General features: G+C 39.1%; 1 protein-coding gene across 1 annotated transcript in view; it reads left to right on the forward strand.

The window, feature by feature from the left end:
- Positions 1-21513, forward strand: part of LOC130276564 (cadherin-8) — a 415905-nt gene that overhangs the window by 369146 nt on the left and 25246 nt on the right. Inside the window, exons 9-10 of the mRNA XM_056526106.1 lie at positions 9268-9389; positions 18318-18435. Of these exons, the coding sequence (XP_056382081.1) occupies positions 9268-9389; positions 18318-18435 (240 nt within the window). The remainder of the gene's footprint in view (positions 1-9267; positions 9390-18317; positions 18436-21513) is intronic.

Below are 21513 nucleotides of genomic sequence, written 5' to 3' on the forward strand. Positions count from 1 at the left end.
ACGTAAGGAACTAATTCTTGTGAATAGTTTCCTATATATTGAACTTATGTTAAGATAACCAAGCTCTTTTTAGTTGTGGGTCAAATGAAAAAAGATGTCTTTCTATTTCTAGGTCAAACTTCATTGGGATTCTCAAAACCATATTGGTAATGGTTCTAATCCACGATACAGTTTCCAATGATCTTTTCACAGACATAAAAACCTGAGGGGGTAGTGTGTCTCCATGGAGAAACAGGCAAACTGATGTATGAAGTCTTATAAGCTAGTGGTCCCCAACCCAGTCCTCAAGGCCCACCAACATTCCAGTGTTTTCCTGTTACTCCATTTGAAAAGAACAAGGAAAAATTTAAATCCTGGTCAGTTGGTGGGCCTTGAGGACTGGGTTGGGGACATCTGATATAAGCCATACAATAATTCATGGTAGTAAAATATATACACCTTAGCTCTCCTTCAAAAGCAGAAAATCTTTCCCCTCACTGCCTCCTATTGGAGGTCACAATCATTGAAATAATTAAGAGCCTATTTAATACTAAGCCAGAATGAAGGAACATTTAATTGGAAGAGTGGGACAGGTGTTAAACCATTTCATGTTAAAATGGCCACAATGCAAAGACAAATGGACCATATTATGGATCTAAAGCCATCCACATCACCCAATGTGCTTTTATTGTGGGCACTGTATTTTCATATAGAATAAAATAGGAAGATGAACAATATTAGTTGCTATTGTACGTTGCATTCTTCGCATCATCTTCCCACCATATAATTGTTCTTGTAATAATTTGAAAGTCAGGGTAACTGGATCACATGTAGACTGGAAAGTGCATACAAGTTTAACCTGACAATTTTGAAGCTTTTGTAACACTATAGTGTAATGTCAAAAAATCAAAAAATGCAATTTTCTATTTTATATATTTAATAATGTATAACGAATAAGGGTTTGTAGAGTCCCAAAAAAGAAACAATTGTCTCTTTTCTTTATCCCATCCCATAACATGTTGAGGTAAAAAGCACAGAATCTACGGCTAAACAACCACAATAGATTTATACTGACTATAAATTATGTTGTCTTACAGAAGTTTCTGTTCCTCCTTTACATTTCGAAGGTTAAACAGGCATTCAAATTTTAACAACTAGCCGAAGCTTGCAGCCCATAACTGAGCAGTCAAAATGATTCATATTACATTGTATGTGTCCTACAATACAAATATCAGATAAGGCATTTGTTTTAAACATAATATTATTTCAAAAGCATCTTTATGCTTGTATTATGGGAAAGTGAGCCTTGCACAGTCCATCATCTGAATACAAAAATCAACAATGAAACACTGATGGACTGTGTAATGTCATGTTGAGGAACTGCTGGAGATGTTTCCTTTCAGATAAATATATAATTAATAGAGTTGCAATAATGGAAGTTCGTCGAGAATTTTATTGACCTTAAAAAAGATGCAATGGTTGGTTGATATTGTCAGGAAAAAAAATCGATGACCTTCACTATGCATTGTACCGAGTTGAAATGCAGGACCCATTGATGTGGATGGGGCCTTATGGGTGACTTTAGGACACAACACAATTAAATAACTGGCAGGAGCAAGGAACCTTAGGCTCCATCTCTGCCAGATGGCAGGATTTGTGCTGTCTGTGCAGTTCTGCTCTTGCTAGGCCTGACTAGGAGAAGACAGAGCCGTTCATAAGGCAGACAAAGGCACAGATCATTAGGGCAGCGACACAACTAGAGAGACTGGCACCATTCTTAAAGGGAGCAGTGGCATTGTTGGGGGTAGTGACATTAGAAACAGTGTCATAAAGGGGACAGATACACAGTTAGTTTGGGGGGGCAGTAGTAAAATCAGGGGACAGTGGCACAATTGATTTAGGGGGAAAAAACAGCATCATTCATTATTTAGGAGGGCACAGTGGCATAATTCATTGCTTCAGATTGGCACAGTGGTGTAATCGGTTTAGGTCACAGCATGTGTCAGTAATGTATTCAAGGGCACAGTGTGCGGCAGTTTTCTATTTAGGGGTCACCATATGTGGCAGTATTGCATTCAAGGAAGAAAACATTTTGTATTCTGGACTCAGTGGGAAAAAGTTGACCAGTTGCCAATAGCATCCAATCAGATTGCTTCTTTCATTTTTTAAAATGCTCCTAAAAAATAAAAGAAGTGAGCTGATTGGTTGCTATGGGCAACTTTTCCTAACCATAAGGTGCTGATGAAACTCCCCCAGTATGGGCAAATATTGTATTTAGGGGCACCAAGTGTCAGTATTATAAGTGGAAAGCACATCATATGGTAGTATTATATTTTTGGGTAAACGACACGTGGTAGTAGCTGAGACAAACTAGAAGTCTTTATGGAGTTCTGGAAAGAATGGAGAAGAAAAATAAAACTACACTGATCAGAAAAGGCATCACCTGTAAAACTCTGGATGTATACGTTTATTCTACTGCTGAAAATGAACATTTGCACTAGGGTTCACAAGATTATAGCTAAGAGTTCATATCACTCTGAGCTACAGATGACACTGCTCCCCCCCTTCCCCTACGCACACTTACACACAAACACACAAGCATTACTACTGCCACAAGCTTATCACCTTATAGGTAAAAAAAATTAAAATGTGTTCTTAGAAAAGGAAAACTCCTCTGTGACCATTTTGGGGCATTCATAAGGGTTGACACTCCAGTTATCCACAGTGAGATAGTTAAGTTAAGAACAATTTCTATACACAAGAGATCCAGTAAACGAATCTCCATTCCAAAATAAGCTTCATTAATATTATATTCATTACACCAATATAATATGATAATATAATAGATAATAGATCAACATAGTCAGAATACAACTAATGTTGGGAAAGCATGGGGAGACTGCCCATGTCATCTAATTGACCTTTATGTAGTGTATACAACAAAGTCACATTCACCTTCCCTAACATAACGTACAGAGACATCAGTAATGGCAATCTATGTCATCTGCTGATTACAAGGGAATTAATAAGAGAAGGTTCCTCTTGGTTACTTGTATAGATATGCAGCTTGTGGCTGTGATGCCACTCAGTAAATCTGGTACTATACTGCAGAAACACATAACAGCGGAAATTTATAGTTAGTATTTATATTGACTGAACCCAGGTCACAACAGAATTATTTAGTAATCTCTGTTTGTTTTAATAAAGCTGTAGTTAATCTGTGAGCTTTAGCAGACTTTTAACATTTGCTCATATAACAGCCATGGAAATCTAGCCTGTTGCTTTGACCACATGTTGTTGATGCAGCCACTTTAGCAATGGTTACTAATTAAAGGGGTACTTTGGTGGAAAACAAGTTTGTCAAATCAACTGGTGCAAGAAAGTTGCTATGGGGATTTATTCTGTACAGTTCCTGACATGGACAGAGAGCACTGCGGTCAGACAGAAAAGAATAGCTAATAAGTACAGGAAGGGTAAGATTTTTTTTTTATTTTTTTTAAAGAAATTATTTACAAATCTGTATAACTTTCTGGTACCAGTTGATTTGAAAAAAAAAAAATGTTTTGCACTGGAGTACTCCTTTAACTCCTTAAAGGGGTATTCAAGGAATTTTTTTTATTTGTCTATGCTACAGGGGCTGTAAAGTTACAGTAGTTCATAATATAGTGTCTGTACCTGTACCTGTGTGTGACGGTTTTCTCACAATTCTTCTGTGATTTTCACCCCAATATTTATTTTTAACAGCATACAAAATGACTGTTGTTTCAGATTTTTCCCAGCTTGCAATGCGGCCGAGACTTGATCTAGAGGGCAGCAGTTTAAAGACCACTGCACAGTGATCTCCAAACTGTAGCCCTACAGCTGTTGCAAAACTACAAATCCCAGCATGCCCAAACAGCAAACAGCTGTCTGGGCATGCTGGGAGTTGTAGTTTTGAAACATCAGGAGGGCTACAGTTAAGAGATCACTGTATAGTGGTCTCCAAACTGTAGCCCTCCAGATGTTTCTAGGCAACAACTCACTGGCTTCTGTAGTCTGCAGCAAGCCGCACCAGGGAGGTCACTGCCGCATCCCCGCCACCGCCGGTCACACTACAGTTCTCCTGTTTTGCCCAGACTGCTGTGGGTGGGCAGAATGGGGGAACCAAACTTTAACCCCCATGCCCCTAATCTGCTTTTGGACAGTCGCTTCTGACCGACCAATAGCAGGGATAGGAGGGGTGGCACCCCTGCCATCTCACTCCTATCCCTTCAGGGGGATCAGGGGTGTCTTGGACATCTCCGATCCCCCTTATTTTCTGGGTCACCGGAGACCCATATGGCCCAGAATCGTCACAGATCGCCGGTCTCAGGACCCCCCCAGGGGTTTGCACGGGATGCCTGCTGAACGATTTCAGCAGGCATTCCAGTCCAGATCAGGGACCAGAATTCCCACGAGCATACAGGTACGCCCTCAGTCCTTAAGTACTAGTCCGTCGGGGCTTACCTGTACGCCCTGGGTCTCTAAGTGTTTAAACAAAGGACTGATTTGTATTTTTATTTGTGCATTAAAAGCATTGTGCCAATGAAAACAGAAACTTTTCATTGGTTTTTCATTTCTTTCTAGAGCTAAAAAAAACACTTTTAAAACTTGAGACTTGAGTCAAAATTAAAAAAAATAAAAATAAAAAAAGAGTCTGAAAGTGGATAAATAAAAAAATAAGTGATTTCTTTGTCTCAAAATTAGATGTATTCCTCAATAGACAAGGCTAACATTTTAAAAATAAAACTTTATACAGTACTTTATCTATTGGCCAGGTTACCATTATATGTTGTATAATTTCTACTTGTTAGAAGATAACTCACAGATTATTCCTCTGGTGGGACATGGAACGATCAGCTAATATCTGTGAGGAAATCTACCAGTATCTGGCAAATTAATTTGTAGAAATGCTCCTTCTTAAAGTGTACCTGTCGTCAACAAAAACTTGTTATATAATGTAGATAATATAATTATATGTATATTTGTAATATACATTGGTTAAAAATGTGTATATTTATGGGTGAAAAAATGCTGTCCCTGCAGGTATCGCCTGTGTGTCTCGATGAAGAGTCCAAATACAGGAAGTGAGGGCAGGACAAGCAGGGATCTGTGCAGGCTCCTTGCATGTCAATCTTCCTGATATGTGAGCCTGTGTCATGTCACAGAACCTAACTGCACAAAGCCCTGCTTGTCCTCAGTCCTCACTGCACAGAGCCCTGCTAGTCCTCAGTCCTCACTGCACAGTGCCCTGCTTGTCCACCCTCATTTCCTGTATTTGGACTCCTCACAGAGACATACAGGCAATAGCTGCAGGGACAAAAATATACATATTTTTTAACCAATGTATATTACAAATATACATACAATGGTATTATCTACGTTATATAAAAAGTTTTTGTTGATGACAGGTACACTTTAAAAAATTGGCCAGTGTGAAAGGGCCAGCGATCAATCAATGGAAGAGAAAATGCTCATTCATTGGCTGATGGGATCTTTTATGCTATCAATAAAACTATCATTATAAGCAATACATGTGTGCCTGATGAAGTTTAAATGGTACCTGTCACCATCAATGAAATCTAATATATTATAGATCAGCCTATTTGAATTGCTTTTCTAATGGGCTTTTTAATAACATTTTGTAACTTTATGTGTTAAATTAACCCCTAAAATTAACCCCTTTGGCCATTAGTGGTCCTCCTTCTGGTCCTACCTGCAGTCCTGCTAGCAGATTGTCTCCTGTAGCAGTCTACCAGAGACAAAAATTGGGAAATGCAGGTACAAACTCAGCTCCTTTTTCCTTTAAGCTGAGCTAGACTGAAGAGCAGTGTTTCCCAACCAGGGTGCCTCCAGCTGTTGCAAACCTACTACTCCCAGCATGCATTGACAGCCTTTGGCTGTCCAGGCATGCTGGGGGTGATAGGTTTGCAACAGCCTGTGGCACCCTGGTTGGGAAAAACTGCTTTAGAGCAATGATGCCTTCAGTGCATAGTGCTAAACATTGTGCGGGATATTTTAGCCTCCTTTTGCAGCTGCTGGACAAAGCTGACACACAGTAGAGTTCAGTACATAAAGCTGAGGGGGTAGTGTGTGATCTCAGCCAATCACAGCTCATCACACACTGAACTGCTCTCTGATGTATGTTCAGAGCAGCATGGCAGAGTAAGGGAGGAAGTTCTCCCCTGCAGGATTTCGGATGATCTCATGCCTGCTGGGTAATGCCCCTCCCAGTCTGTGGAGCTGACTAAGACTGAGCAGAATATATAGCACAATATAAAAAAAATAATAATAATAAAATAAAATAAAGGCAGGGGTGGTTTAATTTTGATGAGAGAGTGAACTGGGAGGATTAAAAAAATTTATCAAGACAGGTACTTTTTAAAGATCTGGTAGTCCTGCGGCGGGGCGGACTGTGAATAATTGAATTGAATCCTGTTAAGGCTCATTTAACGAGCGCTGATCATCATGCCCCTGTCAGACTGTATAAAAGGGGCCTCAAAAATTATAATTCCGTATAGTACCACTATAGGAGAATGAATGGGTTATCTGTGCATTACTGAACAGGAAAGATCCTCCAGAGTGATAGATGCATTTCATAACTGCTTTCCACTCTGGCCAAAAGATTTAGACCTTTAACAAGGCCCAATCTTTTCAATCATGATATAATAAAAAAAGGTATTTGAATCTGGACAACCCCTTTATTCACTAAATGCATCCCTACAATTAGGAAACCCCACTATAAAGAATTATAAGAAGATAATGGAAGTTACATGCATTTTCATAGACATTGATTCATACACTGCCTAAGCATCTTCCAGTTGATTGATTTTCCATACATGAAGCAAGGTCTGGAACACTTAAAATCTGAAAAACAACAGATATAGCATGAAGACACATGGCAGAAAAGATGCTATACAACATAATCTATCAATAATACTCAAATGAAATGTACCATATAAGCCAGGGGAAGAAGTGATAGTGTTATAGACCAAAGAAAGAGCCTACATTAATCAAACTCCATTTACACTTCATAAATCAAGGCAGAAATATGTTTTTGCCATTACTATTGACATTTTGTGTCTTATATTAAGGGGAGGAAAGTCTCTAACAGATTTTATTCCTAGGCGCTGTTCATTCAGTGCACAGGCCTTGGATCAAATCATGGAATGAATCATGACTAGGATCAAAAATGATCCGAATCACTCGCCTCGTTTTTAGTAGGAGTATGTCAGAGGAAATTGCATTCAGGGGATAGATATGATTGATAAAAGCATACTTTTAGTGTTAATGTCAAATATGCCGATTTGTTTACTTTTATTTAACAGAATAGGAAAAATATGAATCATGGAAAAAAAGTCATGCAGACATTCAAAAGTATGTGTTTTATAGGCCAAAGAGAACAATTGCAAAAACACAAGGTTTTTTTTGCCAAAAACTCCAGATCCTCCAGAGATTAAAAAATTTAGAAAAAAAAACTACATTCTACATTATTTTATGTGTCATAAAACCAGTTTTTACAATCTATATAGCTATGCATTATACATTGCAGTAGTCAAGTTCAATGTCTATGTGTGATATGTCAAGAGAGGGATTCTAATAATTCCTCGATTGAATCCCTGGGTTATGCATTACCGTCTAAGGCCCTACCCTAGCCATAACACAATGGGGAGATAATTAAAAGTGTGTGCAATAGAATTGGCACATATTACCCAACAGGTTTTTAAACTAAACAAGACAAAAGACAACTAGACAAATTGAGTTCTGCAGCACACTACGTTCAACAAGTAGGCGTCGCTTTGGTGAAAAAATATGTGTCTTAATTGGGATATCTGGTAGTAAGGTGCTTTTTTTTACTATTCCCATTCTGTCAGCTTTAAAAAAATAAAAATAAAATTAACCCCTACTTACCTCTTCCGCTACCTTAGTGCCTCTGGTATCCTGCTCTCAGCTTCAGGCACAATTCTCTTTCTTGTGCTAGGGGATTGTATGTTACAGTGCAGCTCAGCGATGTCTCTGGCCAAAGTGATATTCCACCTTGGTCAGTGACTGGCCAAGCAGAAATGTGACATATTATCCCAGCACCAGACTGGGACTTGATAACACAGGAGGCCAGGAGAAGGATATTGGAGGCATCAGAGGCAAACCTACTGCTGAATACATTTTGGTGCACATATGTGACTTATGTGAAAGCTAAATTAAAAATGACTTAACTTAGACTAGATAGTCTTAGGATGTGCAAGAGTTTCAAATTGCAAGAGCCAATGGGTTCCATATTTTGCTTTTAAAATTACGGTGCGTGAACCCAGCCTTAGACTGTTTAATCTAGGTTTATGCCAAATTTATTTATCTCTTCCAGTGTATCACTTTTATCCAGATACAGTAATTCTATATTTTATGTGGGCAACAGCTTTAGTTTTTTTCATAGGTATAGTAGTAATAAGGAATCCTCAAACCATGCAATAATTGGATCAATAATGACATTCACGCCAATGAGCAGGCAATGTGTGTTTATTGACAGAGTTTCTCTTCTGATCAAGTACTTAATACCTTACTCAATATGTCAGGCACTAAGAACTGGGATTTGCCTTACAGACCTTAGGTTTTATTAAGAAATCTTACAATATTTGGTCATGATGAGAATAATACTGTAGAAGTTATAAAGAAGCAAGAGTGATAAACAGTACCAAAAGTTACAAAAAAACATTCAAAGTGATTATCTAGTGCTGTCAATAATGTCAGTCTACTCTAGAAAGTCAAAGTAGCAGTGACTATTTTGCTGCCGTGACATGACTTGCAAAGTTTCGGATTGTTGAATGGAGATTGGCTTAGGTTACTAAAAAAACTAGTGTAGCTTGTATAATTGAAAACAGTGTATCATGTATTACAGCTACCCATTATGCTAATATAATAGATCTAAAGTAAAACAACTAATCAAATTGGTTTTATGCGCAGGACTGAAAATAAACAAAATCCATCAATTGTTTTAATGAAACACATAAGTAACAGCAAGTAAATATTATCGCTGTACATTGTCTCTTTCGTTCCTTAAAGGCCTTCATCAACTCTTTCCCAATTGAATTTTCCCTCCGCTAAAGATCTATGCAGAGGATATGAAATATTGGCTCATTTCATTTTTGCAGTCTGACTCCAGATACTTAGCGGCTAATGTGACTCTTTTAACAAGTTAGAAAAAATAGAACAGGTATTTGATTACATTTTATGTAATAAAACCAGTTCAACATATTTTTTTGTCTGTTTTCATTTCAGGAAACCACAGTCAAATATCTCGAGTGCCGGTTGCAATCAAGGTTTTGGATGTTAATGATAATGCCCCAGAATTTGCAACAGATTATGAAGCTTTTCTGTGTGAAAATGGTAAACCTGGACAGGTAAGCAAAAAATGCCCTAAAACTGTAGAAAGCAAATATTGTGCTTAGAAAGTTCATTTTTTACTGATTTAGATTTGTAGTACCCAAACAATTTATTATCTACTTCACAATGTAATGATGGGACTCTCACTTGTATAGGACTCAGATTATAGATTTTTTTTTTTTTGCTTTAGTTTAATGTAACTAAACTTAAACGGGTATTCTGCCCCTGGACATTCAAAATGATAAGGGGATAAGATGTCTCATTGCAAGGGGTCCAGCCACTGGGACCCCCTGTGATCTCTGGGCGGCATTTCAGCTTTCTGAACATTTTTGTTCAGAACACTAGGTTTGGGTGGCCGTGTTCGAGAAGATACACCATGTCCCTTCCATTCATGTCTATGGGAGAGGGCATGAGAAGCAACCACAGCTGTATCGCCCCCTCCCATAGACATGAATGGAGGGGGCGTGGCATGACATCATGAGCACAGCCGGCCAAACCCTGGGTTCTGAAGTCGGAAAACATTTTTAAGTACAATTATTTAATGCAGGTTTCTATTCATCCATTGACATAAATTATAACTGTGCTGGCTCCTAATGCTGTAATCTCAGGGAAACATTTCCCTAACTGGCTCCACTTCTAGAACCCAATTTTCAACAGCAAGAAAAAGGACCTTGCCAGAAGTGAATAGGGCCAGCTTCCTATGATCATGGGGCTTGCTGTAAACCTAACAACCCTGATGATGGCCTGGCAGCAGGAGAGCTGTTTCACTTTTCCGACAACTTTGTAGCACAGACTAAAGCCATCAGAAGACTTAAAGGAGTACTCTGCCCCTAGACATTGTATCCCCTATCCAGAGGATAGGGGATAAGATGTCAGATCGCCGGGGTCCCGCTGCTGGGGACCCCCGAGATCTCGGCTGCAGCACCCTGCTATCATTACTGCACAGAGCAGACTCGCTCCTTGCTTAATGATCAGCGATACAGGGACCAGAGCATTGGCTCCCATCACGCCCCCTCCCATAGACTTGCATTAAGGGGGTGGGATGTGACATCACGAGGGGCGGAGACGTGACATCACAATGCTTCGGACCCTGTATCGCTGGTCATTAAGCAAGGAGCGAGTCTGCTCTGTGCAGTAATGATAGCGGAATGCCGCAGCCGAGATCCCGGGGGTCCCCGGCAGTGGGACCCTGGTGATCTGACATCTTATCCCCTATCCTTTGGATAGGGGATAAGATGTCTAGGGGCGGAGTACCCTTTTAAGCCATCAGAATATGGATTTTCCAAAAGTCTCAAAGACAAATCCATATCCTGTTCACTTTATTTTCGAGGATTACAAAGTTTCTGGGAGATTTTATCAGATATTTTACTGTTGGACCATCATCGGAGTTATGCCTAAAATTTTAGTCCCCCTTCACTCCAGTGGCAAGATACATTTAAACTTCCCAGACAATCTTGAAGCCCAAGAATTTGTCTAAGACTCACGTCATCAGCCAGGTTCTTGGATGTCCAAAGCTGAAGGTCCCATGCAAGTCCAGCGTTGAATTCCAGAAATCTGTTTTATCTTGTGAGTTACGGACCAATTATTGGGCCACGAGATTGCCTGGGAAGTTAATGCTTTTGGTAACCGTGATGTAGAAGCATTAGGAGCATTTTGGTATGGACTACATTAGACTAGCTGTTTGCTATTCAGAAACTAAAATAAACATCCCCAGACATAGAGTAACCTTTAGTTACCTTGAATATTTTAATTATCACAATAAAAAAAATAGCAAAGCCAAAAGTAATAAAAATACCAGTGAAATTCTCTTGCAGGTGTCTCAATTGTGTCCCATTTAACAGCATTAATTGTGCATTATTATGATTACCATTGTCATTTTTAGACAGCTAACACCTTGTACACACAGTGACAGGCTCTCTCCTTTTATAAACATTCTGTAAAACAAGTGTGGTACTGTAGTTTGACAAAGGGTATGGAACAGAACATATGATTCATCTCCTGACATCTCCTGACATTGTTTACCGCTCTCTGCACCCTTCAGTAACCATAAAATTGTGTTATTTAGCTACTTTAGCTTTTCAAAGATTACTATTCATTTTGCATATATTATTTAGCATTGTGATCATTTTCTTATGCGTGTATAGTGTTTTATTAAGTAGTTTTATCTATTTTTATACATTTTTAAATTGTGTCAGTTGACATTCATAACTGCTGTGCAACCTGTCAGAAAAAATGTTGTAAGCTTTTGCGGGATAAAATAACATTATTCATGACATTTTTCCTGTTTGCCATCTGGGAAGCACAAGTTCATGTTTTTTTTTTTTTCTTTTTCCCTCGAGTGCTTTCAAGTGGCACTGTATTGTGTACAATGTAGTATGGACATAAATGGAAAGATGCATTGTGGTTATAACTTCCAGGTATTGACCATTAAAGCCACTAAATGGTATGACTTGATTGACAACATGTTTGCTTGGGAAGAGAAAAATGGTCTTGTGTACACTGTCTCTTCATCGAAGTTTTTCTGTGTTTGTAGTTGGATGACAATTCCCAAGTAAAGTATCAATTATAGATGTAAGCATTCAATGAGCTCAATTGTCAGATTGATCTAGCAGAGCTAAATTTATCATTTAAACTGCAAAAGAACCTGCACTGCACTATCCTAACTTAGAGGTAGGACAAAATCAAGGATTTTATAGGCATTTTATATAACCCTACCCCCTCCTTCCCTACCCAGCTCACCCTTTTTAAAAAACGTACCAGATTTCTAAGCCACAACTTTTAACAGATGTATGTGAGTAGATGGTAAAAGTGTTTTCCCATCTCCAAAATGTAAGGCAAACCCAAAGAATATGCCATAAATATCTAATTTGACACCCCACTTATTGGTGGAGAATGAATACAATGGTGGCAATGTGTTCAACTCCAATTAAAGTGCATATGTAATCTGGGAAACAACCTTAAAAAGGCCAAAACTGTATTACAATTCTTAAAGAAAGGCTATCAGTCATACCTTTAGTTATGCACATCATGTCAATAATTTTCAGAAATTTACTTTTTTTGCAGCCTTGAAGTGTCAAAGAGGTGTGGCCCAGGGAAGAGATTCTGCGGTACCAAGGGCCACGCCTCATTGACACTTCAGGGCTGTAATGAAGTGCATTTTTCGGTAGACTCTAAGTGTGAGAAAGTATCTGCCATTTGGAGGTCATTTTCCAGGTGACAGATGTACTTTTAGTCCGTGGAAGAAAAAAACTAAGCAAACTTGCAGTGAATCTTCCATAAAGGGCTAAAAGTGGGGAGGGGAGACTTACATTTTTACAGTTTGAATGGTTTGCCCAACCTATTGGCTCTGGTGGCAAAGCTCTATTGGCATTACTGCAGCCACTGGACATATGGAAGACTTCAAGCTTTATAATATTAGCTGATAGTGCCATAGGGGGACATTTACTAATCTAGTCTATTCTGGGTATGCTTATAGACCAGCGTATGTGGTAGTCTCCTGTAGTGTTGAGCGGCATAGGCCATATTCGAATTCGCGAATATTCGCGAATATATGGACGAATATTCGTCATATTCGCGAATATTCGCATATTCGTAATATTCTCATTTTATTTTCGCATATGCGAATATTTGCGTGTGCGAAAATTAGCACATGCGAAAATTTGTGTATACAAAAATTAACATATGCGAAAATGCGCGTATGCGACAATTCGCATATGCTAAAATTCGCATATGCGAAAATGTACACGCCAGTCTCACACAATAGTATTAGAGCCTTCTTTACACCACATAAGCTGGAAGCAGAGAGGGATGATCACTGTGATGTGTACTGTGAAAAAAAAAAAAAAAAAAAAACGAATATTCGTAATTACGAATATATAGCGCTATATTCGCGAATATTCGCGAAGTCGCGAATATGCGATATTCGCAAATAAAATTCGAATTGCGAATATTCGTGAGCAACACTAGTCTCCTGTCTATTGTGCTCCTAATTTATCAAAGGTCTCACAGCCCTTGATAAATTCTGTGCTCAGACTTCAGGGTCTACAGCTTAAACTGCATTTAAACCTGCTCCAACATGGTCTGATATTTAAGAGTATTTTGGGCAGATGCGACTTGTCGCACAAAAGTCGCACTTGATAAATTCAGCACCAATGCATTTTCCAATGCATTTCCGTCTAAAATAGACTTGCATGCATCATGTTCTAAAAATCCTCTACAGCAAAAGTCGCAGAAAAGTCGCACATATTTAGACTGCGACTTTCTGTGCGACAAATATAGACAGGAAAAACCAGTCTAAATCCTTTGATAAATCTCCCCCATAGTGAGCTATCAGCTTCAGATGGGTATAAGCCTCATGAGTGGTGCAGACAGGTTGGTTAAGGACACTATGTAGTGGTGGCCTTGTCCTTTTTGCTCTTCTTTTGTGAGCCTTGCTCAGATCATTATCACATTGTACAAACAATACATCCCTAAGGAGTTAAATGTCAAATTCAGCATCTGCAACCATAATGCATAATCATTACTTCTCAGTCCTATTTCACACACTGTATACATCTGTAGTATTGTATATACACCATCCACCTACATAATATGCAGCAGTTAGCAGCTCATCTATATTGCACATATCTGTGTTCTCTGTATACTCCTAGATACCTCATACTCCACACTCCTATTTTCTTCTGGAAGCAGCTCGTATATTGCGACACAAGACAGATAAATGACATATTTTGCCATTCTGCTGTTTGTGTGACCTTTTTAGATGTATAAAAGAAATCATTAAGCCTTTAAAAACATGTTCCTTCAAAACAGGAAGGAAATAGCAGACAATGAAAATGCTTTTAAGGATTTAGATTTATATCTCACCCCCTTTCCCCATCTGCAAATGACATATAGAGAAATAGCTCTTTTGTCAGGTTCTCATTGCTCAGTCCTAATATTTAAAGACCACATAGTGGTCATCATTGAATTTCAATGGGGAACATAACATTTCTTGTTAGCTAGAACAAAATAGAGTTAGTGAAGAGAAAATCAATACATCCGAAGGAAATATGATGTTTTTAAATGCCATTAAATGTTCTATACATGAGTTGTCAAGCTGACGGCATAAAAAAGAATATGTACAAGTGGTCCTATCGGTCGTCGTGACCTCCTCTTTGCCAGTGGGTCTAAAAGGGTAAAGAATGCAAGCAAGACTTTTGTTTATAACTCAGACACTTCCTTTTTTAACCCACTCATGTACCATAAGTGGATTAAAATTGTATCTGATTGAATCTCGTTCTTTCATTCCCCACACACATCATTTTGTGGTCAAATGCTTTAAAACCAGTAGATGTTGACGGTACACGCCACCTTTGATTTTCCTTCTTGGATTGTTACATTTTTTATGAACTTAGTAGGTTGTAGTGCCTTTTAGTGTACTGACGTAATAGGCTTATACTGTTGACTTGCAGAGCTTTCAAAACACCTCTAAGCTTCTGGTTTGCGGTCTTCCTTCGGCAAAATCGAGAAACCTATGGGATTTCAAAAGGGCTTTAAATCACTGACATGTGTCTAATGTACATTTCTTAAAAGGAAGCTGCTTGACTTCTGAAAAAGCTAGATAGATAGCTAGATAGATGGAGATATATAGAGTATATATGTGCGGTTCGATGGAAACCTAGAGATAGATGATTAGATGGATCTTGTCATTGCTCTGCAACCTTAATTCTAAGTAACAGGACAATTCCAAGGACATAGATAGAAATAGGCTCTATGGCTATTTTGGAACCAGTTCATGTACCCAACAGGTTTAAATTTCTCTTGTGTGTTGGGAGTCGATGCACAAAAGGTACAAACCAAGATAAGGCTTCATGTAACTAATGGATGAGGAAAACAAGCAGAAAAAAAATCACAAATTCCTTTTATTAATAATTTGTGATGGAAAGCAAATGTGTTATAATAAGGTACATGTCAAAGCAACGCGTTTCAAGATTGCTTATTGCTTCTACTTTTGATACAGACACTCCTCCACCCATCACCTGTAAATCCGTTCATTGGCCAATGAATAAATAGAGGTCAATGGTGGGGATTTCTCAAAGCTGTCTATTTCCCGCATCAATATAGACCAACCTACAGAGCGTAAGGCAGGTCTATTGTCCACCTAATTTATCAAAAGTTGCACGGCTCTTGATAAATTCTGTGCACGGACTTCGGGATCTACAGTTTAGACTGTATTTAAACCTGCTTTAGCATGGTCTGACATTTCAGCGTACTTTTGGCCGATGCGACTTTTCACCGAGAAGTCGCTATTGATAAATTTAGCACCAATGCATTTTTCCATCTAAAATAGACTAGAATGCATCATGTACTAAAAATCCTCTAAAGCAAAAGTCGCAAAAAAGTTGCACGTATTTAGACTGCGACTTTTTGAGAGACAGTCCTTTGATAAATACCCCGCAATGTATCATATATAACTCAATTGTGTGATTAGAAACTTTTTAAAAGTACCTGTCATCAAACCATATTTTCTTAACTAACTCAGATTATATTCCCTAACTACTCTTAACACTCCTCTTGCCCTAAAAAAAAAAAAAAGTACGAGTTTTAACCCCTTAAGGACGCAGGACGTACTCAAACGGCCCCTTTTTCGAGTCCTTAAGGACTCAGGACGTTTGAGTACGTCCTGTCAAATCCTGGCCCCCCGCCGCTATCCGGAGGGGAGCCGGTGCCCGATGCCTGCTGAAATCGTTCAGCAGGCACCGCGGCATATCGCCCAGGGGGGTCATGATGACCCCCCATGTCGGCGATGGCCGCAGATCGCTGGACAATTTAGCTCAGCGATCTGCGGCAGATTCCTGGTCAATCGGGTCTCCAGTGACCCGGTGACCCGGAATTACAGGCTGTTCTGGGCCGTCTCTGACGGCCCCAAACAGCCGTAGCCAGCAGGGGTGAGGTGGCACTGGTTTACCGGCCGACTAATCAGGGCACCTGCTGCGGGTGTCACTCCCGCAACCCGCTCCGCCCCTCTTCCGGAGCACGTGAGAGGGTGCAGGAAGAAGACCCCGGGAGCTGGGGACTCCAATCCCCAGCGTCAATGTTGGGATCGGGGCCCCAGGAGAGGCGGCGGCAAGGGACTGACCTGTGTCCCGGAGCAGCAGTAGGAGGTGAGTGACAGCCTCCTGCTGTTGCTTAGCAACAGCTCCCAGCATGCAAAAAGGGCATGCTGGGAGCTGTAGTTCTGCAACAGCAGGAGCCAGACCACCACAACTCTCAGCATTCCCTTATGGGCATGCTGGGACTTATAGTTTTGCAACAGCTGGAGGCACATTTTTTCTATGGAAAAGTGTACCTTCAGCTGTTGTATAACTACAACTCCCAGCTTGCACAATCAGCTAAAGTGCATGCTGGGAGTTGTAGTGGTGCATCTGATGGTTGCATAACTACAACTCCCAGCATGCCCGTTGGCTGTCGGTGACTGCTGAGAGTTGTAGTTTTGCAACAGCTGAAGGCACACTGGTTGTGAAACACTCAGTTAATTAGCAAGCCAGTGTGTCTCCAGCTGTTGCATAACTACAGTCCCCAGCATCCCCAGCCAAAGTAGTATGCCTCCAGCTGTTGCATACCTACAAGACCCAGCATGTTAAAAGAATATTAAAAGCAAGTAAATAGCAAAGTGTCTTATAATTACATAAGGAACTATATATTACAAGTTTAGTTTGGTTACAGGTACTCCCCTAAACCAGTGATTATCCGACTCCTTACCATAGTCATATGTTACTATCATCACATTAATACGTATGACATAGCTGAATTATAGTTTTTTCCGCAATCTGAGATAATACAAATGGTTAGTATAATACAGCCATATAAACACTGACAGTATTTCAACTCAAAATGAGATCATATAAGGTTTAATAGAGAACTGCTTCATCACACATAAAATTATTTCAACATACAAATTGAAATATCCAGTATGTACTTACCTACAATAGAAGAATCCAATAGTCTCTATCGAGCTTCACCATTACAAAACATAAGGTATCATTCTTATTATTACTATTATTATTATTATTATTATTATTATTATTATTATTATTATTATTATTATTATGTTCATATACCAAGTTAAATATACATTAAAATGTCATGCGTGTTGTCTTCATAATAGCATGATGTGATTTACTATTAGTACCTCAGTGTAGCATATATAGTGCTGACAACTATACAGGCACAGACTTAATGCACACTTTTTACACGAAATGCACATTCTTCATTATATGATCTTTTAAAGATTTCAAAATTGGCAATAGTCAGAACATCAGCACAATGGAAAGCAGGACATCAGTAGTGCAGAAAGATCAAGGTGCTCTAGACCAAAGGCTGTCTGGGCATGCTGGGAGTTTTAGCATGATGTGATGTATTATTAGTAGTAACATATTTGGCAAACAAGTGGTTAAAGATGCAATTACATTGATTTCCGTTCATTGGTAAATGACTGGTTTTAAACAGATGATAGGTGGGGGAGTGTTGGTATCATAAATAAGAACACTATACATGCTTGAAATGCATTGGCTTCACATGTACATTATAACAGATAGGGATTTTATTGCAAGCTACTTATAATTTTATTTTTATACTCAAGCTATGAACATTGTTGCCAATCGAGGATCAAAGAATGTTTGCCGGCATTGAGTCTTAGACTGTTTAAGATGGTTGTAATATTGCTATTCAACCCTCTCCATCCCACATATTGTATGCTGCCACATGTCTTATGTCCATATTGCAATGAACACAAGACAGACAGTTCTTCTACTCCTTTAGGTGAGATAAATGATTTTGAAATCTGTTGAGAAATGATGTTCAATAAAAACAATTTACTAAACTTTTTGATTATTGTAATGCACTGAAATATCATATTTTTATCTACAAAAACAAGGGCCTTTATGGTAGTGTTGCTGTTATTTCAGATAATCCAGACTGTCAGTGCCATTGATAAGGATGACCCAAGAAATGGACACTTCTTCTTTTACAGTCTTTTACCAGAAATGGTCAATAATCCAAACTTCACTATCAAGAACAATGAAGGTAACACTATGAAATGGTGTCTATTATGTGTGTAAGCAATGTACAGGAAAAAAAATGCATCAATCTAAGTGGTAATTTGTCAAGGTAAAGTGATGGGCAGACTTTCAATGTCATAGGCGAGGCACCGTGTCTTTGTGTATTGATTCTAGCATACCTAATGGTAGTCTGCAGATAAGCACCATGGAGAGCAACAACATCAGTGGTCTTTAACTTGTGTATCTTTAGATATTGCCATTCATTCCTTGTTTAGAGATGTATTTTAACAACAGTTGGCGAGAAGGTTAGTGACCACTATTGGAAGCGCTATATTGTACTTAGGATATGAAAAAAAATATATATTATGCTAATGTGATCTTGTACAGTATATATAATATACTTGTTATTCAAAATTTGTGCTTTATTATCAAATAATATATTTTTTCCATTCTTACTTGTGACATGTAATATCATAATGGTGATCGTTAACCTGTGGTTCTCCAACCAAAACTCACAAATCCCAGCATACCCTCACAGCTACATATGGGAGGGTAGAATAACTCTGAAATATGGGCCGCTGCGGACCCCCGTGATCTTTCACGCAGCACCCCGTTACCATCAGCCCCCAGAGCATGACTGCCAATCACAGGGCCGGAGTATTGTGATATGATGGCTCCACCCTCGTGTGACGTCAGCTGTCACACCCGCTCCCATAGGCCGTGATGTCACAATACTCTGGCCCCCGTGATCGGCAGTCATCAGACCCGGAGCGAGCATGCTCCGGGGGCTGATGGTAACGGAGTTCTGCGTGAAAGATTACTGGGGTCCCCAGCAGTGGGACCCCCACGATCAGGCACCTTATCCCCTATCCTTTGTATAGGGATAAGATGTCTTAGTGCCGGAGTACCCCTTTTCGGTGCTCTAGACGAAAAGCTGTCTGGGCTTGCTGGGAGTTATAGTTTTGCATCAGCCAGAGACACACTGTTTAGAAAACACTGCTATAGATAGTGGTGCTAAGAGATGATAGTCTCTGTGGTCTTACAGCTATTGTGAAACTACTACTCTGATCATGCCCTCTTAGGCTATGTTCAGACAGTGAAATGTCCGCCCAGAAAATTTACATGCGGACATTGTACCTACAGCGTGTCAGCAAAAAAGGGCAGCGCTAGAACTGCTTGAAAATGCACTGTCTTGTAGACAGCAATGCATTTCCGTGTCTACCCCGCGGGAAGATTATACATGTCTATTCTTTCTGCTGACTCCGGAATCAGGATTTCAATGGCAGATGTTTTTGCCAGAATTTCCGACGGAGTACCCCGTTAAGGTGGTGGTCTCCAACTTGTGGTTTTCTGGGGACCCCTACAATCTCCGCTGTGGCACACCAGTCATCCAATGCATTGAGCGAACTCCGCTCCGTGCCAGACGGCTGCCGACCACAGCCACCACACCCCCTCCATTCATGTCTATGGTAAGAGGCGTGACGGCTATGTACTAGCCATTACGCCCTCTCCCATAGACATGAAGGAAGGGGGCATTGCGTGACGCCACAAAGCTCCAAGCTTCCATGTTCCCGGAAGACGCCACTGCTGGTCCAGTGGCGGGACCCCTGTGATCAAAGATCTTATTCCCTATCCTTTGGATAGGGGATAAGACGTTCTCCGATAGAGTAGCCCTTTAAAGATATATGTTATAATAGGGATATTCAAAGACATGATATTAAGGTTATAGCATATATGGATCGCACAGCATATGAGCGCAACTGTTGTTATGCAACTTTGAAATGAAGAAACCATGCGAAGCTGGATTGTTTATTCTGTTTCTATGGCATATATATATATATATATATATATATATATATATATATATATATACATACACTCTATAGATAGTCCAAAATCAAAGCCATAGGGAATCATTTTACAATCATCCTGATCTTTGCTCTGCCATGTATATGAGCCCACAGACAACATAATACAGAAAATATCATTGGCTATATATTCCAGACAAGGTTGGGTAAGTGCTATATACTACTAAAGGTCACCTAAAAGTTTTCAAGCATTTAAAGTATTGTCTAAAGTTCATTTTCTTCAATAGGAATAGGCTGGTAATTATGTAGACAATTATCTAAAGTTCAGATTTTTCAAGACGAAAAGTCAAAGAGTGGCTTTCACCCTAACATTAAGCTTTAAACAATTAGCTTTAATAAAGCACCACAATGCTAATTGCCTTAATAGCAACTTTAGCACAATGCCAATATTTTGTGTGAACAGAATTAAGGCATCTGAAATAAAAATCCATCTGTTATATGTATAATTTACATTCGACATATTAACATTTACATGGGAATAAGCAAAAAAGTATTTTACATCTGATTACATTTTTTCACAGTTATTCTCGTTAAAATTTAATGGCCTTAAAACTATTTTACAGTGTATAATGTGCCTTTTATAATTCAATACAAATGTTAACACTTGCAACTTATACTGCAAGCAATAATCAAATCTGTGCCTTCAGAAGGAGAACTGCAAAATGTGAGAAATACCAATGTGTCACATGCTGGACCGGCACATTTACTTCAACTTTCCTATTTGTTCAAATATATATATATATATATATATATATATATATATATATATATATCTACACATCCTCTTACATCTGAAGAAGAAACACCCCGAATGTCCCAAAATGCGTTACTGTTCAGATAAATAAACAGCTTGATGGCTTGGGCCGAATAAAAGTGTTTTTTTTTTGTTTGTTTTTTTACCAGGAAGGTATTTGTTCCAGGAATATATCTCTCCACATGTCATCTTTTATGTGCATGCAGATATAGGTGACCCAAATTTGTAATATTGCATTATTTACCTCAGTGTTTTCCACAAAACTGTAGTTCAATTTTTAAAATTATCTTAAAGGGTTAATATAGGGGACGTAGCCAATAGCCATATGACAATTTTAGCACTGCTATACATGCCTACATTTTGATATAAAATGTATTTGTGTAAAAGTAAAAAATGTGTCTTTTTGTAAACCCATCTCTGAGAATATTTTGTTTCCCTGACTCTGCAAGTTATACAAACTTTTCCATACATCTTATTATGC

Source organism: Hyla sarda, chromosome 6, assembly GCF_029499605.1.
Source record: "Hyla sarda isolate aHylSar1 chromosome 6, aHylSar1.hap1, whole genome shotgun sequence".
NCBI lineage: Eukaryota > Metazoa > Chordata > Amphibia > Anura > Hylidae > Hyla > Hyla sarda.